General features: G+C 31.9%; 1 protein-coding gene across 1 annotated transcript; it reads left to right on the top strand.

The window, feature by feature from the left end:
• The first annotated feature begins 8819 nt into the window (after positions 1–8819).
• On the top strand, positions 8820–25816 carry LOC134230688 (uncharacterized). The gene is made up of 6 exons (XM_062712522.1): positions 8820–9035; positions 15505–15586; positions 17125–17629; positions 18865–19044; positions 21417–23606; positions 24105–25816. Exons 3-6 carry the CDS (start codon positions 17371–17373, stop codon positions 24614–24616), a joined length of 3141 nt encoding a protein of 1046 aa, XP_062568506.1. The 5' UTR covers positions 8820–9035; positions 15505–15586; positions 17125–17370; the 3' UTR covers positions 24617–25816.
• Positions 25817–27966: the final 2150 nt, after the last annotated feature.

Here is a 27966-nt window from a genome sequence, read left to right as displayed (position 1 = left end):
AGCCCTTCACCGGCAATGGTGACGTCTCCATATCAGTGAAATATTCTGGAGAGGGACGTTAATCAGTATACAATCAATCAATCAATCAATCGAACATTTGGAGCTGACATACATGTATGTATGGATGTTACAAATGTTAATTTATAAAAAAAAATTCCAGGATTTTGTTACAATATGTTGTATTATTCATTTATTTAAATTTGACATAACAATCGTTATTCCAAAAAGAAGATTAGAAACCAGTAAATCTTGCTTTTATATGAATATCATGGTGTTAAAGGTACTTGGACACAGATTTAAAGTTAATATTTTCTGTATAATATCACGAATTATATATTTTTATAGCATTTCACACAAAAATTTATTAAACATATTATTTCATTTAAAAGTTATTGAAACTTTAAAGTTTTTGGCGGGTTTGATTGACACATCCTTGCATTTTCACAAATCTTAACTCTCTTCTTAATCCTTACACTACTGGCTCTTAAAACTCCTGTCCGTATGAAAATCCCCTGTCTTTCTCTGAATCCTACAGCATTTTCACAGTAATCTACGGCATATCTACAGTATGCTACGGTATGCTAGCTCTGTATATACAGTAAATCTCTGTATGCCACTGTATGTATCCCCAGCATGCCACAGTTACATACAGTAGGCCCCGATACGCCTACAGTATGCCACTGTATGGCTACTGTTTCCTACAGACAACTACGGTAAACCCCAGTATATGCCCCAGTACGCCCCTGTATATGTTCATTGAAGCAAAAAGAAGAAGTTTACACACTCCCAGAGCACTGTACCGGTTACGTAAAATGTGGGATTATCAATTTAGTACACAGAGTTACTTACCTAGAAAATTTTTGAACACTATTTTAAACACATAGTAGTTTTTTTTTTAATTTGTTAGGAGACTTATCGTGTTCTTTTATAACTCTGAAACAACTCTGAAAAATTTAAAAACGTTGCTTCAAAAAATATTTATCTATCAATTTTTAAAATTAATTATTAAATTATTCTTTGAATTGATTTATTAGTTAATTAATTAATTTATTTATTTTGCGAACTCCTATTTAATCCATTAAATACTTGGAGTGACTGTAACTTTTGAAGAAAAAAAACCAAAGGCCGGGGTAATGCTGCATTTTGGAAAATTGTAGTTTTTAAAATTGATATAGTTTCTTTGAAAAAAATAAATATAATTATATCGATATCCATCATGAACGTAAAATAATTGAAATTTGTTTTACTATGCTTAAAAAATACTTTGTAGCATATTTTAGGAAAAATAATTTTCATATAAAAATAAAACTACTAAAATCAATTTGAAGGAGGGGGGGTATAAAATAGATCACTTTGTTGTCATCAAATTAAAATTGTACATAACCTGACGATTGATTAACGGCATGAAATTAATCATTGTAAAAACAAATCTATCTATTTCTTGACAAATGCAGAGCTGCATAGTAGACACTGCACAATATAAACAAGGTGAAGTGGTAAGTGAAAATTAAGTAAAATAAATGACTTTAAAAATACTAATTATTTATCTTATTTCTTTATTCTGTTTATCAATTTATCTACAAATACATAAATAAACAAAATAAATAAATTAATAATTTATTTATTTTTGTAATTGATGACAACAAAGTGATCTATTTTATACCCCCCCTCCTTCAAATTGATTTTAGTAGTTTTATTTTTATATGAAAATTATTTTTCCTAAAATATGCTACAAAGTATTTTTTAAGCATAGTAAAACAAATTTCAATTATTTTACGTCCATGATGGATATCGATATAATCGTCAGGTTATGTACAATTTTAATTTGTCAATTGCAATTTAATATCTTTACTTTTGTTTTGATCGAAAAAAAAAAATCGGTTTTCAAAACCCTAACACGATTATGAAAGAACTTCAAAGCCATTGATTGTTTACAAATGACTCGGGGTACACAGTAATGACACCTATTGTCTTTTTCACTGACCACTATACCATGTTTATTTTGTGGCAGAGAGCGACAGTGTCCACTCTGAGGCTGTTTGATATAACAGTTTCTCTTTGTGAGAGAACCGATTTTTTTTTTCAAACAAAACAAAATTAAAGTATCAAAAACGCTACTGACGGGTTAAGATTGTGCATAATGAGACGATTATTTTGATATCCAACACGGAAGTAAAATAATTAAAAGTAGTATAAATATGCTTAAAAAAAAGACTTTGAGAGACATTTTAGTGGAAACTTGTTTACATTAAATAAGCCAAATAAATCCAACTTTCGGGATTATAATTAATTAATTTGTTTGTATTGTCAATTTTAAAATTAATAGATAAATATATTTTTCTTTTTACAATGAATAAATACGTGCTTTTAATCAGTTTTATTTATTTATTCACTAACCATTTAAAATCAATTATTGAATTGATTTAAAAACTAATTTAAATAAAAATGCAGCATTACTCTTGTTGTGTAGATGTGTGTGTGTGTATTTAATTTTTTTCCCCCCGAAAGATACAAAAAAGCCATTTCAAGCATTTTATGGATTAAACAGGTGTTAAAGAAATAATTAAATAGTAAATAAATAAAAAAAAATAATTAATTTATTACCATAAAAATGTCAAACTCTTTAATTATATTTTTTTAAATTGACAATGCAACAAAATAATTAATTATTTATATCCCCCCAAATTAGATTTTTAAGGGTTTTTTGTATAAATATTTTTTATCCTAAACTAAGTTACAAAGTATTTTTTAAGCATATTAAAGCGAATTTCAGTTATTTTATGTCCATGATGGATATTAAAATAGTCGTCAGATTATGTACAATTTTTATTTGTCAATTGCAATTTCATATTTTTACTTTGATTTGATTGAAAAAAAAATGGTTTTCAAAATCCTTACACGATTATGAAAGAACTTCAAAGCCATCGATTGTTTACAAGTGACTCGGGGTACACAGTAATGACACCTATTGTCTTTTTCACTGACCACTATACCTTGTTTATTTTGTGGCAGAGAGCGACCCTGTCCACTCTGAGGCTGTTTGAAATAACATTTTCTCTTTGTGAGAGAACCGATTTTTTTTAAAAACAAAACAAAGTAAAAGTTTCTAAAAAGCTACTGACGGGTTAAGATTGTGCATAATGAGACGATTATTTTGATACCCAACACGGAAGTAAAATAATTAAAAGTAGTATAAATATGCTTCAAAAAAACTTTGAAAGGCATTTTAGTGGAAACTTGTTTACATTAAATAAGCCAAATAAATCTAACTTTCGGGATTATAATTAATTAATTTGTTTGTATCGTCAATTTTAAAATTAATAGATAAATATATTGTTCTTTTTACAATGAATAAATACGTGCTTTTAATCAGTTTTATTTATTTATTCACTAACCATTTAAAATCAATTATTGATTTGATTTAAAAACTAATTTAAAAAAAATATGCAGAATTACTCTTGTTGTGTAGGTGAGTGTGTGTGTAATTTTTTTTTCCCTCAAAAGATACAAAGAAGCCACTCAAAGCATTTTATGGATTAAACAGGTGTTAAAGAAATAAATAAATGGTAAATAAATAAAATAAATAATTAATATATTACCATAAAAATGTCAAACTCTTTAATTATATTTTTTTAATTGACAATACAACAAAATAATTAATTATTTATATCCCCCCAAATTAGATTTTTAAGGGTTTTTTGTATAAATATTTTTATCCTAAACTATGTCACAAAGTATTTTTTAAGTATATTAGAGCGAATTTCAATTATTTTACGTCCATGATGGAGATCAAAATAATCGTCAGATTATGTACAATTTTTATTTGTCAATTGCAATTTCATATTTTTACTTTGATTTGAGTGAAAAAAAATCGGTTTTCAAAATCCTTACACGATTATGAAAGAACTTCAAAGCCTTTGATTGTGTACTACTGACACGGGGTACACAGTAATGACACCTATTGTTTTTTTCACTGATCACTATACCTTGTTTATTTTGTGACAGAGAGCGACCGTGTCCACTCTGCAGCTGCTTGAAATAACAGTTCTTCTTTGTATGAGAACCGATTTTTGTCATACATAACAAAATAGAAGTTTCTAAAAAGCTACTGACGGGTTAAGATTGTGCATAATGAGACGATTATTTTGATTACCAACACGGAAGTAAAATGATTAAAAGTAGTTTAAATATGCTTCAGAAAGACTTTGAAACACATTTTAGCATAAAATTGTTTACATAAAATTAGCCAAATAAATCCAACTTTCAGATATGCGATTAATAATTTTGTTTGTATATTCAATTTTTTTTTTTTTTTTTTGAAATATTATGCATTTTATTACAACAATGATAATATAAATATTACTGATAAGTACAAGTATCTTGGTATATTTTTACAATCAAATTGCAATTTAAAACATGCTTGTGATGACCTTGCTGCCAATCAATCATCATTTATTTATTTGAATCTCATCACCATTTTACAATAGCGTACAGAGACTACAAAAAACATATAGGTGATTTTATATACAACAATAGGTCTAGAAAGGCATGCGTGAGTAAGAAACTAAACAAAAACAAAAAAATTGTAGGTTACTATAAATGTGAAGTATGGGAATTTAGGCCGGGGAGCATATTTTATTTATTTTCTTTACAAAGGAGCACAATTTTCTTAGAAAGCAGTGTTTATTGTTGTTCATAATCTTTTTAAAACTAATTATATTCTGGAATTTTATGTGTTTTTCTGTTAAGCAAAGTTTTCTTTCTGTTTGTAGCGAGTTGCACTTTAAAATGTAATGAAACTCATTAAGAAATAAGAAAAAAGTTTTTTTTAAGCAATGATTGATTACAATTAATTAGATTATTTTTTTAAAGAACATCAATAAGTTTTAAAAAACAAGAATTACCCCTGCTGTTTTTGTTTTTTTTTTAAATAAAAGTTACAAAGTCACTCCGAGTATTTTATGGATTAAATAAGCGTTCGCAAAATAAATAAATAAATAAATTAACCAATAAATAAATTCAAAGAATAATTCAATAATTAATTTGAAAAATCGATAGATAAATATTCCTTGAAGCAATGATTTATTAATTTTTCAGAGTTATAAAAGAACACAATAAGTTTCTTAAAATTGTTTTAAAAAAATACTTCTATGTGTTTAAAATAGTGCTCAAAAATTTCTTAAGGTAAGAAACTGTGTACTAAATTGATAATCCCACATCTTAGGTAACCGTACAGTGCTCTGGGAGTGTGTAAACTTCTTCTTTTTGCTTCAATGAACATATACAGGGGCGTACTGGGGCATATACTGGGGTTTACCGTAGTTGTCTGTAGGAAACAGTAGCCATACAGTGGCATACTGTAGGCGTATCGGGGCCTACTGTATGTAACTGTGGCATGCTGGGGATACATACAGTGGCATACAGAGATTTACTGTATATACAGAGCTAGCATACCGTAGCATACTGTAGATATGCCGTAGATTACTGTGAAAATGCTGTAGGATACAGAGAAAGACAGGGGATTTTCATACGGACAGGGGTTTTAAAAGCCAGTAGTATTAGGAAAAGTGGGAATCCTGAAGTGTATTAATGAGAAATATTAGAACTTAAATCAAGAATAATATTTTTTTTTCAGGGTTGAAATATTAGAAAGCAGAACTACTTCACAAGTATCGTAATTCCGTCGTGTACAGAGTTTTGCGAATCGATCACACTCGTGTTATGTACACCGATTTTTGTAAACATGTTATTATTTAATGTTTACGATTCATCGGGTGCGTAACATTGCCAAAGTCTCTTCACCACAACTGCACGGACTGACAATATATTGTGTGTTTGTTTTGCTTTCGAACATGTCTACACTGAATTTTCTGGAATATAGTATTTATATTTTTCATTAATACACATCAGGAATGCCACTTTTCCAAAGGACTAAGAATAAAGTTAAGATTTGTGAAAGTGCAAAGATGTGTCAATGAAACCAGCCAAAAATTTAAAGTTTTAATAACTTTTCAATGAATAAGATTTTTAATTATTTTTTGTGTGAAATGCTATTAAAATATATATGTCGTAATATTATGAAGAAAATATTAACTTCAAAGCTGTGTCCAAGTACCTTTAAGACGGGGAAAGTTTTATGGGTTATTAAAATTAAAATTGATTAAATTGTTAAATGCTGCTCTTTAAAAATATAATTCTATACATTATAAACCACATTGTTATCCGTGGTCGGGAGGTCATGAGTTTGAATACCGGCTGCAAGTAACAAAAATCGATAAAAAAAAGGGGGGGATAACAGATTTTACTTTCCATGCATTTGACTATTTGAAGTGAAAGTTGTGGGTCCTGTCAATGAGACATTAAAAAACTGAGAACTCGTGTCACGGCAGGTATTGGCAAGCTATAGATCCCTCACTGCTTGATGAATCTAAATGCCGAGTAAATGTCATTTGATGCTAAGTATATGGTGACATCTTTATACAAGAGGCCCATGGGCCTTATAGTTCACCTTAGTATTCTGTAACAACTTTCAAACAATTAAATTTGGTTCGTGTTTAAAACCAGAGGCCATGAAATTCACAATTCACAATTTTGAAAGAGGCACCATTGTTTATCATAATTATTAACTTAGCATGCTTACTCTTTTTACTTAGAACCCAGAGGTATATCAGAGTAGCAAAGTGAAAATGCACTTCCACTTTATACCCAGTTGTACATCTCACGCCGAAGGAACCACTGACCCAGGGGCCACAAATTTCAAAATTTTGCAAATTTTATCATTAAATGGTTGATTTATACCAAAGAGCAGATTTCAAAGCATTAATTTATTTTTCAGTAGCCCCACCCCCCCCACCCCCCACCCCCCTCTGATCCAGGGGGCATAAAAAACTCTTTTCTGGATTCACCTGTTTTCATTTTAAATATATATACTTGGATAATTGGCATAAAACCCAGAAGCAAAAGAAAATATTTTCAAAGAATTATTGTATTTTTATTATTAATCAATAGAACCCCACCCTAACACCAGAACCGCTGACCCTGGGCCATAAAATTCACAATTCTGGACGAGGCACTCTTGCTCATCATAACTATGCACTTAGTTAGTTTATTTAATACCCAGGAGCAGAGAAGAAAATTTTCAAAGAATAATGCATTTTCACTATATAATCAATAGAGCCCCACCCTAACACCAGAACCCCTGACCCTGGGGCCATAAGATTCACATTTTGGAAAGAGGCACTCTTGCTCATCATAACAATGTGCTAAATTAGTTTATTTGATACCCAGAAGCAGAGAATAAGATTTTCAAAAAATTTATGCATTTTCACTATATAATCAATAGAGCCCCGCCCTAACACCACAACCCCTGACCCTGGGGCCATAAAATTCGCAAATTAGGAAAAGGCACTCTTGCTTATCATTACTATGTGCTTAGTTAGTTTATTTAATACTCAGAAGCTGAGAAGATTTTCAAAGAATAAATGCATTTTCACCATATAATCAATAGAGCCCCGCCCTAACACCAGAACCCCTATCCATGGGGCCATAAAATTCACAGTAATGGAAAAGGCACTCTTGTTCATCATAACTACGTGCTTAGTTAGTTTATTTAATTGCTAGAAGCAGAGGGGAAGTTTTTCAAAGATTAAATACATTTTCACTATATAATCTATAGAGCCCCGCCCTAACACCAGAACCCCTGACCCTGGGGCCATAAAATTCACAAACCTGGAAGAGGCACTCTTGCTCATCTTTACTATGTTCTTACTGTAATTAGCTTATTTAATTCCAGAAGCAGAGAAGTAGATTCTCAAAGAATTAATGCATTTTCACTATATAATCAATAGAGCCCCACCCCTAACACCAGAACCCCTGACTCTGGAGCCATAAATTTCACAATTTTGGAAACGGCACTCTTGCTCATCATACCTATGTGCTTAGTTAGCTTTTTTTTATACCCAGAAGCAGAGAAGAAGATTTTCAAGGAAATAATGCATTTTCACTATATAATCTATATAGCACCGCCCTAGCACTAGAAGCCCTGATCCTGGGGCTATGAATTTCACAATTTTGGTAGAGAACTCAATGCTCATTACATTCATGCCAACAGTTTGCCTGCTTGTTGTGCAGGAGTAAAGAAGAAGATTTTTAAAGATTGCAATAATTTTAGTGGTTTTGGCCCCACCCCTCAGGCCCCAGGGGGGCGACGACCATGAAATTAACAATTTTTGTTCCCCTTCACCCATAAATGCTCTATACCAAATTTGGTTGAAATTAGTTCAGTGGTTTAAGAGAAGAGGCTGAAAATGTTCAATTTTTAACACACGACACACGACGCACGGATAGCAATAGGTCACCGAGTTCCTCAGGTGACCTAAAAGTGAAAAATTCTTGCATGGGCGTAGAACACTACATAATCAATCTATCAACTAATTTATCATGTGTTCAAACATCACGTGATGTTAACTGCAATTTACAAGTTGTAAGAGCAGAGCTACATTTTATAAAATCATCGCAAGAAATCGAACAATTTAGAGTAGATTTATTTTCGTTAGCCTATATTTCCTTCCTTGTAAGTATTTTTATTTTCTTCATTTCGTTTTTAATTCAACCAGAATGAAAGTATGTTAAGGATTTTCAAAGTTAAAATTGCGTTCAAAACAATATGATTTCATTGCGAGGTCGATTTTCACTTTAGTTTGTAAGTTATGTACTGGTTTTCTAAATTTATAAACTCGTATTCAGATATTTAATTTGATATCACATGACGTACTTGATCACGAGAGAAGCATTTAAATGTTTGGGTTGTTAATTGGTTGTTTTGTTGCAGACACTTCACGCAATTGTTTTTTTTTTTTTTTGCGTTATAAACAAAAGGTATATCTTTATCCGAAATATTTTAAAAAGTCATTAAAAGGTCATTATAGTATTTGGGACCTATTTATTTCATGAGTCTTCATTGACCAATTAGTGGAACCAGCAATGTATCTTTGTTTGTTAAGATTTTTGTTATGGAGTTGAAGAACCCGGTACAGGTATGGTATTTAAAACCATTTCGGGTTTTGAAATATTCAAATCTGAGACATTGTTTTGAATTAAGGGAACTATTTGTATGAGTTCGATATCATGAAATTTGAATCTGAAAATTATAATCTGAATAATATTAAACTCATGAATTGAACTGAAAAAAATTACATGATCACAAACGTTTTAATTTTTATTGCTTAGCTATAAATTTAACCTTATTTTCTATTCATAAACTACCAATATTAACAAGCATGGAATTGTTCACACCGTGTTAAAGATAAGGTCATTTCTGCTGTTGCAAAATATTTAAAAGACGATACTATGAAAACAAAGGAGGTGTGTCAATTTTTTTACCCATCAATAGCTTTTATATAGAACACTCTTCGAACACACGTTATAATTATAAAACGCAATTCTAAGTTAATATGTGTCTAAGTATCTTTTTTATTTTTGTTCTTATAGAGAATTGATATTCAATGCCTGAAAAAATTATGATGCACTCCGGTCAGTTTGGATTTTTTAATTGATTTTTTAGCTCACCTGAGCCGAAGGCTCAAGTGAGCTTTTCTGATCACATTGTGTCCGTCGTCCGTCCGTCCATCCGTCCGTAAACTTTTCACATTTTCGACTTCTTCTCAAGAACCAATGGGCCAATTTTAACCAAACTTGGTACAAAGCATCCTTAGGTGAAGGGGAGTTGTTGCAAATTGTTAAAATGAAGGGCCAAGTCCCCTTACAAGGGGAGATAATCAAGAAAAGAAAAAAATAGGGTGGGGTCATTAAAAAATCTTCTCAAGAACCACTGGGCCAGGAAAGCTGAAACTTATGTGGAAGCATCCTTGGGTAGTGTAGATATTAAATTGTTAAAATCCTGACCCCCGGGTGTAGGGCGGGGCCACAATAGGGAATCCAAGTTTTACATAGAAATATATAGGAAAAAATCTTTAAAAATCTTCTTCTCAAGAACCACTGTGCCAGAAAAGCTGAAACTTATGTGGAAGCATCCTTGGGTAGTGTAAATTCTAAATTGTTCAAATCATGACCCCCAGGGGTAGGGCAGGGCCACAATGGGGAATCCAAGTTTTACATAGAAATATATAGGAAAAATCTTTAAAAATCTTTTTCTGGAGAACGACTGTGCCAGAAAAGCTGAAACTTATATGGAAGCATCCTGTGGTGGGGTAGTTTCTAAATTGTACAAATCATGACCCCCGGGGGTTGGGCGGAGCCACAATGGGAAATCAAAGATTTACATAGAAATATATAGGAAAAAACTTTAAAAATCTTCTTCTCAAGAACCACTGGGCCAGAAAAGCTGAAACTTATGTGAAAGCATCCTGGGGTAGGGAAGATTCTAAATTTTACAAATCATGACCCCCGTGGATAGGGCGGGACCACAATGGGGAATCCAAGTTTTATATAGAAATATATAGGAAAAAACTTTAAAAATCTTTTTCTCAAGAACCATTGGGCCAGAAAAGCTGAAACTTATGTGGAAGCATCCTGGGGGTAGTGTAGATTCTAAATTGTTACAAATCATGACCCCCGGGGGTTGGGCAGGGCCACAATGGGGAATCCAAGTTTTACATAGAAATATATAGGAAAAATCTTTAAAAATCTTCTTCTTAATAACTACTGGGCCAGAAAAGCTGAAGCTTGTGTGGAAGCATCCTAGGGTAGTTTAGATTCCAAATTGTTCAAATCATGACCCGGGGGGGGGGGGGGGGGTTAGGTCAGGGCCACAATGGGGAATCAAAGTTTTACATAGAAATATATTGGACAATCTTTGAAAAGCTGAAACTTATGTGAAAGCATCTTGGGGTAGTATAGATTTCAACTTGTCTAAATTATGATGAGTGGGGTTGGGTGGGGTCAAATATGTATAACAAGGGGGAAATCTTATAAAGAACAGAATGGTCATAGCTTCTCAGGTGAGTGATGTGGCCCATGGGCCTCTTGTTTAAGTTATCTACGACGACACATTCCTCAAAAATATATGATTTTTCCTAAGAATTTGTAATTGAAGTAAAGTTCCTGAAACAGATTTCCTCACAAAAAATAAGGTACCTCGATTACCAGGCATTTGGACAAGATACCACAGGGTCATGTTTCTAATATAACCAGTATGAGTAATCTTTTAAATGGCCTATATCACGATTTTTGGTGTACTTATTTCTAAATACATATCAAGAACAATGTAGAAATCGGCAAAAATTATAAATATATTTTTTTTATATAATACCAAGAGAAACATGACATATATTTGAGGAACGTGTCGTCTGACCTAAACATGTAGAGGGTCATCTTGACCACATGCTTATATATTCATATTATGTCATTTGACTTTGTTGAGCAGGCTTCGGTCGTTTATAATTTTATTTGAAGAGTTTCAAAATAATTGCATCGATGCAACCGACCAACACTATCCTAAGGCCTTCGTTATATCTACATATAATGTAAATATGTATAAATAATCTCGACGAATCCCTATGAACTTATTTTTTGGGGGGTAGGTGTGGATGAGAAGATAGTACTAGTATATTGTATATTGTTTTAAGGTCCCTCTCGAAAATTTTCAATTATATAGAGACGCCACATCTTTCCGGTGGAGAGGTATAGATTTTATCCTATGCTCGGCACTTAGTACCATTGAGCAGGGCAGTATCTCAGGTTATACGGTCTCATCTTAATGACCGGTTCCCACGCTTCACAGCGTGGGAATTTGAACCCGCGACGTAAGGATCAACTCCTTACTTCGCGACTCTAGAGCAGATGCACTTTGCAACGCGGACAACAAGGATGGTATAACAAAAATGAATAAGAAGGAAATTCAACTTACCAGTATATTTTAGCATGTTTTTGATTTAATATCGTAATACACTAAACCACAGCCGCACATAATTGCATCACTAGATTTTGTTTGAAAACAAACATCTCTTTCGGATTTCCACAAAAAAATATACTTCCTCTCATCGAGAATACATATCAGAGTACATTGTAATTGAGGATCGTTTATTTATGATCGTTTACATTCTGCAAAGCGCTTATCTTCATTCAAAGGGAATTCTCTTTTACTTTTTTTAATTGTGAATATAAGTATTTAATAAAGAGGTGTGAATGTTGCAGTAGAGCTCTGACATTTTACATACAATATGAAACAATGTGTGAAGTTTGTAAAACTCTCCCAATCATTACTATTCAAGTTCAGCAAGCAAATAATACATTTTGATATTCTATAAAAAGCCTCCTTCTACTTTAAGTGTTTTCTTCACTGAAACGAAATAACTATTTTTTAGCAGGTCTTCTAGTTAAGCCTTTAAAGATAAGTTATCATTGCCTGATGTTAGGCTGTATAAGGATTGATATTTCCAAGATCCGAAACTGTGCAATCATATCTAGAGAGCTAGATATTGTGCAAGCTGATTTACATTGGAATTATGTACCTGTATTTTAAAAGTAACAGTTTGCAGTTTCCATATACGAGGGCCGTTCAAAAATTACGCAGACTGTGCTATTATTTACTCTTATAGACGTCATATAGTTATGAAATTTCACAGAAATATGTATCTTAAAGATTCCAATAAATTTTGGGCAAAATATCTGTATAAAAAAAAATTCTGTTTAAGGTAGGACACAATAGATAGGCCAAAATTTTCCTTAAATTCAATTTTTCTGAAACTTTGGTATTTTGTTCTAAGATACAAAATCCTCTTCATATATGATATGAAAGAAATTCAACCAGACGTTTTTGCCCACATAGTCTGAAATATAGCCTATCAGATCCCTGTAAGAAGATTGTGAAATCAGACATTCGACTTGAGAATGAGCCGTATTTTAGAATTATTAATTGATCTATTGCAAATCTGTGTAATACTTTTAAAAAAGATAACCTTTTTGTTACTTTAAGTCAGGAAGTCAAATTGATACTTGAAAATTTGAGTAAGATATTAAGTAAAAATAGAACATACATAGCATTGGAATTGAAAATTCACATGTAAATATCCGACAGTTTTAGTGTTCTTAAGAGAAAATGTATAATTCAATTTTTACAAAAAATCAACAGAATAATTCAAATGGGTCCTAGAATAAAATGTGTAAAAATAAAGAAAATTGAACCGGTGGTTTCAGATATTTGGGCGATTAAAAAAAATTCAATGGCAAAAAAACTAAAAGATTCAGTAGATGACGTCACAATATTTGACCTTTGACCTCTTGATATGACCTTGGCCTTTAAAGTACATAAAGAATGGATACTCCGTATATACGTGTCCAAATATCAGCCCTCTACTATTTATGGAACAAAAGTTACACTGCATTTTGTAATAGACTAATACATCCTTGTTTATTGCACTTAGATAGCATAAGCACAGACCAAAATGTAAACCCCCAACTGACCAATATATATGATTCTCCGATTTTTTCACAAAATATTACACAAACATGCCAAAACTTATTATTTTTCTTACAAGGATCATTCATTGTTGTCAAAATAGTAATATAATTCTCCTTTTCTCCGGTACGTTTTAAGAAATTGGTTAAAATAGAATCCATGGATGTTTTGTCCTACCTTAAATTGTCGGTATGTTGATATCACTGATGGAGAGGTACGGAGCACGACAAAAAATTTAAAGCAAAAGCATGCGGAATCCAAAATTTAACTCATCTATTTTCTATAATTCGATATATTTTTAGACAATTTTCTTAAATGTAGCTTTAAATTGTTCTATTATTATGTATTTAGATTTCTGAAGTGATATTTGAAGTACTAACAGAAATATAGTGATTTTTCTCTAATGCGATTACCGTGAAAACGACTGTAAAAATGACGTCTCCTGAACTGACGGCGCACCACATTTTGTTAAATTATGTGTAATGCATAATAAAACATGTAGTAAACTAGGATATTCGGGACATTCGTCCACAAATAGCAAATTGAAATTTTAGACCTTTATTCCTCTGTAAAAAGGCAATACGGAGGACGGTAAGAAGATTATCGACGAAAAATTTATCCGGACTGTAAAGAACGTCATTGAGAGTCACTAATATCACACTATATCTTATAAATACCTGACGTTTTTGGTTTTTAAACAAAAAAAGAATATTCTTTACTTGTTGAATAAATTTTAAGCTTGACAAGAAATGTTGATTGGATGTTGAGTAGATAAGGTAACCCAGACTGTACAGGTACTCTTTGGAAAATGTTGAGAAAATAAAAAATCAAAAACATATTTTTTTATAGTGCCTGGACGTCGAAGATTTTGCTGCTCCGTGACTTAATGATATGTCCTGAACAATCACTCGAAATTGATACTAATTTACAAGATTTTGACATGAAATTTTGAAGACCATATAAGTAAAGATTCTTTTATATTATGTGTAACATTTTGACCAATTATGTCGTCAAATATTTTTTCTGTGCAACAAGTCCGCGTAATTTTTGAACGGCCCTCGTATATTCTACAAAAGGGATGAATCTCTCTTTTTACACCAGATGTCACTAGTAATTAAGCTATCTTAGTGCCGTTTGCTTTGATTGTTCTATTGACAACGGTTGTCCTAATGAATTCTTTCTTATGCTTCAGAAATTCTTTAAGCAACATATTGTATATATCAGTACATGTTTATGGATATACAACACTAACAAATTGATTATTCTAACTTGTTTCCCTATCCCGCGGTTGGTTTATTCCATAAATGTAGTAGTTAAATAATGATAAACAAAACAAGATGCATGATCTATGATATGTCTATGTTTAGATGCACACAATAAATAAGAAAGCAGTGAAAAATCTGGGATTTTCTTTCCACAAAGGCTTAGATATTAAATGTAAATTCACTTATTTTATTCTCCATATATATGATAGTGTAACTACCCCACCCCCTTTTAAGAAAAAAAAATGAATACACATTACTACTATGTACTTTAAATGAGAAAATAAACTCCAAAAATTAGTATCTAATATGTTTACAATGCATGATAAGTGTTACAATTTAGCTTGAAATCAATTTAGATCCAAGGGCAGATCACTCCACTTGCAGACCCAAACAACCTTCCTTCCACCCACTCCCCCGAATAACATCTCTTTAGGATGCAGTGTAGAAATGATTGTTCTACTAGTTAAAAGAAATTAAGATCTGAATTACACAAGGTTCTCAAAATATAAAGTTAGCACATGTTTTAGACCCACAAAAGTATTTCTCAAAAGATTTATCACTCTTCAAGCAGATAAATTTAATTAGTCAGGCAAGCTTTTAAAAAACTGTAACTTGTACTGTTTATTAGCTTTAATAGTGACTAGTAGGTGTCACGTGAAACAAGGGTCGTATAAATCCCAACTAACCTAGTGAAATTTACTTATAAATTCTAGATTTACAAATGTTATCTTCTATATCTACGCAATACCTAGGAAAAGGTAGTGATTGTATGGACATAAATTAATAGTTTTCTTAGTCACTTTCACAGTTTTTTTTTTTCAGTGCCGTGTTTACAGAAGGGGAAAAAACTATTAAATTTGATAAAAGGGCAATGTAACAAAAGAGCCAAAGACGTCATCTTTAGGTAAGTTTAATAAACCAAAACTCTAGAAGTCATTAAAACGTATAAGAGAGAGAAATTGATTTGGTGCACCAAGGGAAAAAGCATAATAGATAATTTCCGATAGGCCTTAATTTAGCGAGAGTTACTTCCCGTTGGTGGCCATATTAGTGGTCGACTTGGTAATTTTCCCTCTTTGTCTTACCAAGTTTAAGAGGATGTAGCAGAAATATTTGGTTGAAAAACTTTATTAATATTTTTTTTAAACAAAGGAGGCTTCCAAAATTTTAATACTTCAGAAAAATAAGGATTCCTAATTCAAAATAGCAAATATAAAAATTGGTTGAACAAAGAAGGGATATCAGCATTTGTGCCTTCATTATGGCGGCCAACGGGAAATAACTCTTGCTTCATTCTGGCCTATTGAAAACTATCTAAAGTACTAAGCTGCTGACATTATACATGTATAATGAAAATGTGATTCATTTTGCCATAGAACTTGCAATTTGATGATTTGTCATGATAAACGGTATCACTTAAGGACAAACCCTTTTATTACATACTTCGTAATAAATACAGGATTTTTGCATATGCGATATGCCTGACGTCACAATAGCCGTACCAGCCCTTCAGGGCTGATATTGATTATCAGTCCTGCAGGGCTGATACGGATCAATATCACACCCTTAGTAAATTAAACCACAAAAACAGTACCTGTAATTATACACAATTTTTGGTGGGTTCATTTTCTCCTATTTTAACTTTTTGAAAATAATGATAATCTAATTAGCAAACAATAGATTATTTTCAAATTGCGGATCAAGTGCATCAAAATAGAAGTAGAAACAAACCCAAACCGTATTAGACAAAAGACCAGGCATATGTATTTTAGAGGTCTATGCATGTTTATTTACTAAATTTTTTTTCTCAACTTAATGTGTGCTGTTTTTTATTACAAAGAATGTTATAAACATTATAATACATACCCTTTTCCAAATCACATCCTTCATCATCCCTCGGGCCTTCGGCCCTCTGTCTGATATTGGTGTTTCGGGCTGATAAAGGGTGTGATATGGAAAAGGGTATGTATTATTCTCTATGTATGACTGTTTTACAAAAATGGCTTTTTCTCTTGCTTTTGAAAAGTGTAAGAAAGATATGGAGATAACGAACAGTATTCAATATCAAAGCCGATAAAACAATACAAAGTAGGAGCATAGCAAACACGGACCTCTGAAACATCAGAGTGAATATCCCTCGCTGACCGGTCACACCCAAAGTGTGCTTCTTTTCATCATCGGGAAATAACGGAAAAATCCGTTGTCAATACAATGCATAAATAATGGACTAACAATCAGTATGAAAAAGTTAGTTTGCTCGTAAAATTTTAAGGGTCGAAAATCACATTGTATCTGATTTTGCTAGAACAGTTAAATCCCAATTTGAAGTAAAATTTAAGATATAATTAAGATAAGAGTAACTCGGAGGAATTATCATCTGCTTACCAGTAACCTTTAAGCTTGAAAATGTAAATATATAAATTAAATACTGTATTCTTTCAGAGTCTCTTGGAGTCAGGAAAATACCTTTCCGTGTTAAAGCTAAAGATCAACGCATTTTGCAGGACGTACGACCGTTTCAATCTTACGAGTTATAAGACTTTAATTCTATTTTTGTATGCAACTTATAAATTGTCCTTGTATTTTTTTCACTGATTATTTCAAATGAACTATATTTCAAGAAGCTTGGGAAAAATACTAAGTACAGATTTATACATCTGTAATTCAGTGTGGCAAAACTGAATTGTTATGGGTTCTTTTTTATCAATTCCTAATCCTGGTAGAAAAGATGAACATCTACTCACAAAACTTAAACCACCAAGGAAATCAAAATCAGGGCATATATGGACTGATGATTTGCCAACGCAAGAAAATTGTTATTGCGTTGATAATAGAAAGAATGTACCTTATCATTCTGTTATGAAATTCCATGAACAAGACGCTACAAATGTTAAACTCGAAAACGCTGAATCCAAGAAAATGAACATAAACCTTCAACACACATCAGGTAAGAATACGTTTGCTTATTTTAATATATTGATGACTACATGTATAATATATAAACGATTTATAAGTTCTTGTTTCATTTTCATCCTAATGATAATTACATATGATCGAGAATTAGTTGCAGTAACATATAAATTGTACGTACGATCTTCACGTCATGGTCTAAAAGAACGTATACTGGTAAGTTATCGTCCGAAAGACAGGTTTTCACCTATGAAAGAGGATCCGAAACTGCCACGTCCGTAATATGCGACTCAAGAGAATAACACTTAAACCATTGTGCTATCAGAAAGCAAACTTATTGTGTAAGAATTTATATGGGAGTTTAATGACAAGCAAAGCAATTTTAGTGACAAAAGTATTATATGTTAGCATCCTCAGTAAGTTTACTTTCAAGTTTAAATATACAGCTTCCTCGTGAAAAATATTAAGACTACAATCCAACACTTGAATTTTTCGACCGAACATCTTAATAGGAATTTTATTCGAAGACAAGCAAGATTACTCCAAATTAACGAATAGGAAAAGCATTTTGAAAATTGCGTCGAGTCATTTTCTTTCGAAAAAAGGTTAATGCTTTATCAAAATTTTACATGCTAGTTAAACATATGTTCAAGATAAAATCGAAAATAATATCGGATCTATGCTGAAGGTATGGTTTGTAGATCTTTTTGAGTCGATTCATTTGGGGCGTTATTTAGAGATTTTGGCCTCCAATATAGCGTTCATACAGCAATATACAGATGTGTTTTCTAAAAAAAATCTGCTAATAAGGAACAAGTTATTTAGATCAGCGTTATTGCATTTATTCTCCTTTTAAAAATCAAAGACTCTTTATCCATATTATCAATAAGAAGTTAGTAAGTTTGAATCACGGTCACGACTGACCTATTGATAAAAAATAGTAGCAGCTATTCCTTTGTTAAGAGCTAAGCGCCTTGATGTGAAAACTGTGGTTCTTTCTGTTAAACCCGAGGCATCGTGTTACGGTGGGTGTTGAATCGATTAAAACTTTAAAAAATTAAGGGCATACGAAAGTTATTACAGTAGTCCGAGTACTTTCCGAAGAACTCTCGTTGAATGAAGACATTGGCATTGAATGTATCTCTCTTTTCACTCAAAACTGTTTATTCATCGGATAAAACATCATCAAAATTTATTGCACATGTATGATAAACAAATAGTGTTTCAAAGCTTATATACGTTAGAATTATTATTGTTGTTTTGGAAAACCAGATATCAAAAGCCCTGTGAAGGATACTACTTTTCGGATTCGAGAAAAGGACTTTCCAATTGACCAATCAGAGAAATCAAGATCGTCGCAGTTTCAAACTGTAGATAACTACTCAAATGACGTATTAAAAAGCAAACGCTTGTTGGAGGAAACTGGATTTCACTTCTTGATTCCTCAATTAGGTATGCCTACATATAAATGATTAATGTAAGCATCTGTTTAAATAAACAGTAGTTTATTTAGTTTATTTTTTTTGTTGTTGAATACGTTGTTGCAATGGGCAGGTGAAAAACAGAAGAGTACTAGATATACAGCTCAACGAACTTTTCAAACTCACATGGTTTTTCGCACAAATTAAGGACAGATGATACAAACATATTTTTTTCTTTGAAAAAGATCTAATATCATGTCACAAGTTTAGAAAATTGGATGGTTCTTAGTATTTTTTTTTTTCTCCTAAGAACTGGAATATGAAAAAAATCTTGGAAAATATTAGTAATATTTCATTGAAAAACCAAATATAGACAAATTGCATTCAGTAAAGGTTTACGGGTGAAAACAAAATTTCAGAATATGTTACCATGCTGCTAAAAGTGTAATATAAACTTAAGAGAAATATACCAAGCCAGGTGAATTTTATTAGGAAAAGCTAAATGGTAAAAACCAGCCTATATGATATTGCTAAGTTTTTGTCATTTTAATATTCCTCTTAAGGTATTCAATCCCTAATGGGAACAAATTCAGTGAAATTGAATACATAACTGATATGTAGGCATTGAATACTCAGTTGTTTAGACATATTTCCCATTTATTACTATTAGTATGTATAGTGGGATGTGTCCTAATTTATGACCTTGAGCTTTGGTGAGAGTTATCTCCCCTTTTTTTTATCAATAAAAAAAATCAATTTAAAAAAATTTATCTGGTAAAAAAAATGTTTTCAATTGCCATTCTATTTTCAATGTTTCAATGCATCTTTCCACCGCAGGATTTATTGATATTCAAATTATTTGAATTTTTATTTTGAAAAAACGTTTTTCCCCATAGACTTCAATGCAATCTTTGTTAATTAGCTACTGCTTAATTAATGACATTTTCAAATCTTTCTCACGGGCAATCCTTTTCCACTATAAAATACTTTAATATAATATCAGTGTATTATGTACTTGACGCACATTTAAGGGTAGGGAATTAGGTCCCATTAGGGATGGAAATCCTTAAAATTCACCTGGCTTGGTATATTTTTCAAAAGTTTATATTACACTTTTGGCGCTAGGATAACATATTCTGAAATTTATTTTCACCTGTAAACCTTAACTGAATGTGATTTGTCTATATTTGTTTTTCTATTGAAATATTACTAATATTTTCCGAGTCTATTTCATTTTCAAGTTCTTAAGAGAAAAAAAATTCTAAGAACCATCCACTTTTCTAAACTTGTGACATGATATTAGATCTTTTTCAAAGAAAAAAAAAATGTTTATATCATCTGTCCTTAAGGTCACATTGTTATAATGTAAAACTGTGTAACTTGACAATAAAATATATTTTAAAAGTGATTTATAACTTATTTTTTATCTTATTCTATAACTTTAAACATTTTGCACACATTATAAGTGGTAGAAATTTTATATGCTCTAGTATGATAGATTATGAGAGTTCCCAAATGATTTTTTCATCGTTTCTCGTTAAATGCTGCTGTCTTTTTATCCGTTCAGTTTAAAACCTAACTTTGCATTGCCTAATTAGAGAAACAGTGCAGTTCATGAAACGTTTAATGCATTTTCTGTACATTGATATGACGTTAAGGCGCAAGATGATAGAAGTATTTATCATCTGTTTGACTGCTTTCATATTAAAAAGATAACTTTTTAAAGGTTGACTTTCTAAAATCTAGCATCATGAAAAATACCTTCCAACACAAAAATTCAAAGTTTTCAGACCATAAATGTAAAAGATTTTATTCTTTTCAATAGTAACAATTTTATATTGTGAAAGATAAACAATTCTTTATTATCCTTTCCTCTGACATTACATGTATTTCTTTATGCAATCTGTCATTTTTCGGCGCTGCATTTCGAAAAAAACCAAAACAAGAATGGAAAATGTGCAAAGTACTTAGAAAAATACTCATCTTTAATAAGTCAATTTGAACATTTCAACTAAATAGTGTCAAAAATAGGTCGATAAATTAGTTTGTGAATACCTATGGTAGAATCATACACATATAACATAATACAATTTATAAACAAATTCCCTTTTAAAAACACCGAGTTTTAAAACGTATGATATGATATTTTAGAAAATATGTACCTTAAAATGAAATATTTTATAATATAAGTGTTATGTCTCGTACTGAAGCTCGATAATTTAAGTTTTATTGCAAGAGAAATGTGACCTTAAGTTGTGCGAAAAACCACGTGAGTTCAAAAAGTTTGTTGAGCTGTATACCTAGCTATTTTGACAGAGTTTTAATGTGTATTAACAATTCTTGTTTAAAAATGAGCAGGTCTTTATATATGTGTCATTTCAATTGTCTTTTATTTAATCATAGTTTATGCCTTTAACCAACTGCAAGCGGAAGCCTCTCGATCTTCATATCATAAAGACGAAATAATGAACTATTACGAAGAATTAACTAAGCAAAGCAATAAATTTGCTTTCGTTGTGACAGGCATAATCGGAAAGGATAAATCTCGAGCAAGTTTATTATTATTTGAACGATTGAAAAATTTGAATGAGGCGACTCCCTTTGCAGTGAGAAACATTAGGGAACTTGAATCTATTCAAGTTCTCCCTGACATCAAAATGACAATACTTGTGGACGGACTGTTTGAACAAATTACATCTTTGGCAACTCTCAAAGAAACAGTATCTAGCCTCGACAATTTTTTCAAGTTGCTCAATACCTGGTCAGAAAATAATACTATCATAATATCAATGGAAAAAGAAGTTCTCAACTTCCTTAAGATTTCAAGTGCTGCAGAGGACTTTCTTCAAAAAAGCTTCGTAATCGATTTGACAGACAAGGTAGAAAAGAACATGAAGGAAATATTCACGCACATTAATGACATGGACGAGAAATGTTTTTCGTGTTTGTCTTCGGTGCTGTTGAATCCTGGTTTGAGCTTTCAATGTTCAGCAGCTTCTCGCATACATCATTCTGATCTTTTTCGCAATGATTTCATGATTCCACAAAAAATCGCAGAGTCTTTTGTTGGGATTTATTTAGAGAAAGAAGATAGCTGCTATTATGTTAATGATGAAAATATCCGAAAGGTTTTGTGTCAAGTTCATTTAAAGCGAAATCCAGAGGTATTTCTTGAAATATGTCCTTTAAGATACCTCAGTTACATTATGGACCATGATGATGTTTGCATAACGAAAGATACTTTTTATGGAACATTGCTCTTACGTTTTTTTAACGAAATAAAAATGCATCCTTCACATTCCCTGTTTGAGGAATTTGCGCGACTTTTGGAGATGAAAAACTTTGATGAACATATATTTTCTTTCGACGCTGTGAAAGCAAATATTGCTCAAATTCCGAGCACAATCAAGGCCCATTTGGCAAATCAACTAGCAGTGAGTGGAAAGGATGAGTTTTCATCCCTTATACAGATGTTGGTAAAGGACCTCAATTTGACTGCAAAAAATGTATCTAAAATGTCATATGATGATATCTCAAAATTGTCCGATGAAAATATAGCTCATTCAAGATCCACTTTTACTTCAATAGCTTGCGAATTTGATATGACAAGGTATGAATGGGGTCAAAAAGCTGAAAATATTTACCCTGATTGTCTTTCCAACCAAGTGCTTGAAAGGTTGGTAAAAAGTGTTCATATGTCTGATACGTTGATGGCAAAAATTTTAATTAGAGCAGTTGAGGAAAACTTTTGCTGCCAGTTTAGCGTCGGATCTGAATATGTTTGGACAGGATACAGGTTTCAAAAACAGAGAGTTACTTGCAATGAGTATGTCATTATTGTGCGTATGGAAGGCTTTAAATGTACGGCAAAAGAAGTGCTTCCTTTAAAATATTGCGGACTTGAAGTCCTTGTAAAAGGAATCTCTGAAGTTGATGGTGAATCACGTGCAATTATGGAAGATGAGGCTAAGTTTAACCTCGACAAAAATTTGGTGATACACGATTGGGTCATAAATAGCTTACTTCGATCCCATAGTAACATAACTGGGATTACAACATCATCCGTATTATCAAGGAATTACAAACCTGGCAAACCACCCAATATCGAACCAGTTTCCTGTATTGTTATATCATGCCACACAAAAGGTATAATTCCAATGGGCGAAAAACCATTTCCTACGAATATAAATGGTTATCCTGTGGATGTACGTGAATCTTGTGCAGCTATTTCTGCAATTCGCCATCCTCAAATAGGAGACAGTATCAAATCAAGCACTGCTGAAATGGGTAAGGGCACCTTAGGAGGATTCGTTTTTGTTGGCAACAAAATATATTACTTAACTGCAGCACATGTCTTGGTATTAAAAATCCATCTTAATGAACACTTGTTTAAAAACGCAAAAACGTTAGATGTCAAAATTTTAAGAAAAATTTCTAACGAATGGAATGAATGTGGAAAACTGGAGAGAGGGTATTTTGGAGAGATACGTTTGCAAAGAAATTTTACGGTAGATGCTGTTCTTGTCAACGTTGATTCTGATAATCACAAGCCAAAACACCCCTTTCTTCCTCAAGATAATGCAACAGATGCAGGTATTAAAAGTTATAACTTAGCAATTTTTAGTTTAGGGATCATTAAATCTTCATAATAGTCTTCAATTTATTTCTAATCGTATTCCAGCCATGTCTTAGAATTGCCTCTTCTGTTCATATTTTCCTTATTCATTTGTAGGTCTTTCAGAAATGTCACCAAGTTTCCTAATCAATAAAAATTAAAGTATACATAATTATGCAATTCTATGTGGGAAAATTTAATATGTTGTTTTAAGAACTCTGACAATCATCGCAGATCTAATTCATTTCCTTGAAAACAAGCATTCATATGCATTTTAAATACTGATATGAACTGATTTGTTGGAATTAAAGATTAATTTTAAAATAGTATTGAAAAACACCTGTAAAATCATTAGCGAACTGGTCTTAAATTAAATACAATGGTATTTGTCGTCTTTTTTTTTCTTTCAAACTTCAATTTATATTTACTGAATATATTACAATCATTAAACTACCTGTTCCTTTCTCACGTTGTAGGATTTATAGAAGGAAGTAAACCGTTTTTCAGTGGGAAAATAAAAGACGTTTCAAACCTGGACAAACCATTGAATATTGTTAAATATGGACAAACAACGTTATGGACAAAGGGGAGATTGACCAGTATTAATGCTATGAGAACGATAAAAATCAATCAAAGCGGTAACCGTTATTTTATGAGACATTATTTCGGTCAAATGGTTATAAAATCTGACCATGGTAAATTTGCTGATCTTGGAGATTCTGGATCTCTCGTATTCATTGTAAGTGATTACAACGATCCAGAATTAGAGTGCATTGGACTCCTTAATGCTGTAGACCAAGCATCCTGGGAAGTCTATGCAACGCCAATCAGAGCGGTTTTGGAGAGTTTGAGACTTGATGAAAATGCCTTCAAAAAATTTGATCCTCCATTTACCTTGACGTACTTAAACATGATCACAGAAAGATTAGACTTGCACACTGAAATTCTTTTCAACATTCAAGAAAACACCAGACAACAAGCTTCCTGATCACTCCCTGGTTTGTTTGGGTTTTTTCTACATTCAATCGGCTTATGTGACTACAGTTCATTCAAATACATAATGCAATTTTGCATTATTCTCCCGAAGTCAACCTAGACATTGTAATGGAGAGAACAATAACAGGAAAATCACATAGTTAGAGCTTTGTCGTCTTTTTTTTTATCGGGTTAAAGTTTTCCAATGCTTAAAAGAACCTTATGTGCATTTGTATATCCTTTTGAAAAAGTCTGCATAGACCAAACTTCTAGAAAATATGAGTGGTGATTGTTGTACACTTTTTCCTTGAATTATAAAAGAATATTTGTATTTTATCAATTTCAAGATTCCTGGTAAAGTATGTTCTCTTTTGTCTACGAACACCTGATGGCATTATAATCTCGAATTAATAAATTTTGAAAAAAATTCCGTAGCTAAAGTATGTTGCGAATGTCCAAAAGCATGAATATTTAACATAATTATGTATATTTATTATTTCATTGATAAATATTTTAAAGATAAATGTACTGTAGAAGTACTTTTTCCGCTTAGTATTTATTTACGCTGTGTACTTACTCAAAAATTTTCGACAGAAATTTGTACAATCGAATTTATTGCAAATATAATACATAGAAAGAGAGTCTAAAGATACCCGCGTAATTTTCTACCAGCGGACTGAAAAGAGTTAGAGATTCCGCGGAATTATGGCCCCGTGGAAGAAAGTACGTCTACAATTTCCAATATATTGTTTATTAGTTTCTTTCTCCCTTTTTTAAAGTCTCTAAAGCCTAGTGATATTTTGCAGAATTAAATTGAGAATAAAAATGAGATAAATATGCATTTAATCTCATTATATTTACATCCACTGAATATTTTCTCCTCTATTTCTTAAGAAAACCCATTGAATTACTCACTGCATGAACTACATTATGCATGTCGTCTGTACAGATTTCTTGATCAGTGGCTGTTCCATCAATGAAACGTATACAGACGTTCGCATTATTAATACACTAATTGATCTTTTTCATCCTGCTTTAAATGCTTATCTAAACAGATATAATTATAAACAATAAAATGTCTTTCTTTGTTTGTTATCACTGGAATTAACGGTCGCAGCTATTGCAGAAAAAATTCACATAACCCGCTTACGCGGGTTATGTATTTTTTCTGCAACAGCTGCTTCCGTTAATTCCAGTAATAACAAACAAAGAAAGCATTTCATTGTTTAAATGAAGAACCTGAGCTACTGTGAGTAGCATCATATAAAGTATAATTTTAAAATCCCTGTTTTGCTCTGGGAGACCCGAAATAAGTGTCAGATTTAAAAAAATAAAATAGGCATTAGATTTTATACAGGAATAGTTGCATATAAGTGATGGGTACCAAAAAATATTATGAATGACAGTGTCCATGCTTTTCTATGGAAAACCCAAAATGTGTATCGGATCAAAAATTAAAATAGGAGATGAGATGCACAGTGGTACTATGTGACAAAGATTCTTAGAAAGTCTCGTTAAATTTCATTTAGTGATAAAATACAATGTAGGAGTGGCAGATAAGAGATGTGTATTCCAAAGTGTAACAGAAAAACGGAAGCACAGACGGACTGATAAAAGGGTGGAGGAATCGATGTACAGACGGACGGACATTCTAAACATTATTTACGCTACCACTTTAATTTCAAGCGGGAGCAAAAATTATCTTGAAATACTTGGTAATACAAAAAAAAACATGAAACTTTTCTTTAACGGTCTCATTTTGAAGATTTTCCTGGTATTAGGAAATAAAATTGTTGCATGGGTAAAGAAGTTATCTCCTAAAATGTGAGGTGAATTATCATCCTCCAAACAAAAACTGCCGTCTGATTTAATTTTCTAATGCCCCAAACTTGAAAGTATCTTTCCCAGAATGTCCGTTTAGAAGTAGCATTAAAAAAACCTAATTTACATATCTTTTAACGCGTGGAATGACTAATAAATTCCATTCGAAAGGTGAAAAAGAAGTAGTTTATTTCATTGCGATGTCGCATGTCATTCATGTAACATTGTGAAATGTTGTTATTGGCGCAAAATCACATTTAAGTTACAGACAATAGGAAATGGAAGTGGGCATTTAAAGAGACATCGTTTTCGATTATTATACTTAGTACACGTACATATGTCATTCTATGGATAATGCGTACAGAAATACTAGTAAATATCACGTCCTTGTATATTTCATGTGAACTCATTGATTAACATAGGACTAGAATCGAATAGATAACTTATTTGCGGTAGGTGTCATGAATATTTCTTACTATAAATAGCTTCACAGACAAAAGCAAACAATAAACCAAACTGCGTCAAAGCATATCAAGGCTTTCTATACATACAATAGTCACATGGAGAGACGACACTAAAACACATATTTTTAACATCTCAGTGTTTGGAAATATTAAACAATATTTCTGATTAAGAATTAGACTGAAAAACAAATAAGATATTTATCTTATAAGAGTATAATGACGATAGAGCAATTTGTGCATTAACGCTACGCAATGCATATATACGTGTACTATTTTCAAAAGCGCTGGCTTTTCAGAGAGACAATAGGCCTTATTGAATTGTTAAAAAATATTATCTTTTTCCGTCAGTGCCTTGTGGCAACGCACTTTGAAAAAATTACGCACTTTGAAAATTTCGTTAAAATTGAGACAAAATCAACGCACTTTGAAATTTTTTTTTTCAAAGTGTGTTAAATTTGGGACATACTCAACGCACTTTGAAATCAAAGTACTAAAAGCACTCATGGGAGTTGAACATGGTGTAAAATAAAATCTTTGATCGGGAGGTTAAGTGAGTGAACAATATTATTATTTCAAATACAGACAACTGTTTTAGATTTTTTAAGTTGCAACAATCCTGAGAAAGACATTCAGAGACATTAAATAACAGAAAAAATGCATGGGCCATAATGCTTGCCTGCCTACGTTAGTCCTTTTTTAATACCCCCTGCTTGAAAAGTTGGAGGGTATTTATTAATCGGGATTTCCGTCCATCTGTCTGTTACGCTTTAGGTATAGCCATCTCTTATCCGCAACTCCTCTTACACCACTGAACGAAATTTTCATAGAATCTTTATTACATATTGCCGTTGTACACCTTCTATTACTTTAGTTTTCATCCTACACATATTTTGGGTTTCCCACTGCCAGACATGGACATAGTGACTGCCATTATATTCATATTAGAGGTGGTTGATCATTTATATAATTAACTGCTCACAGTCTTCAAAGAAGAAGGTATGGTTTCAGCGTTATTGCGCCCTCAAAATGTAATGACATCAAAAAGTTTTGAAACTGGCTTAAATATTAGTTTAGTATA

This window comes from Saccostrea cucullata, unplaced genomic scaffold (assembly GCF_032062105.1).
Source record: "Saccostrea cucullata isolate Sc308-1 unplaced genomic scaffold, CSIRO_AGI_Scuc_v1 ctg695, whole genome shotgun sequence".
Lineage (NCBI taxonomy): Eukaryota > Metazoa > Mollusca > Bivalvia > Ostreida > Ostreidae > Saccostrea > Saccostrea cuccullata.
This window is presented reverse-complemented; position numbering and strand designations above follow the sequence as displayed.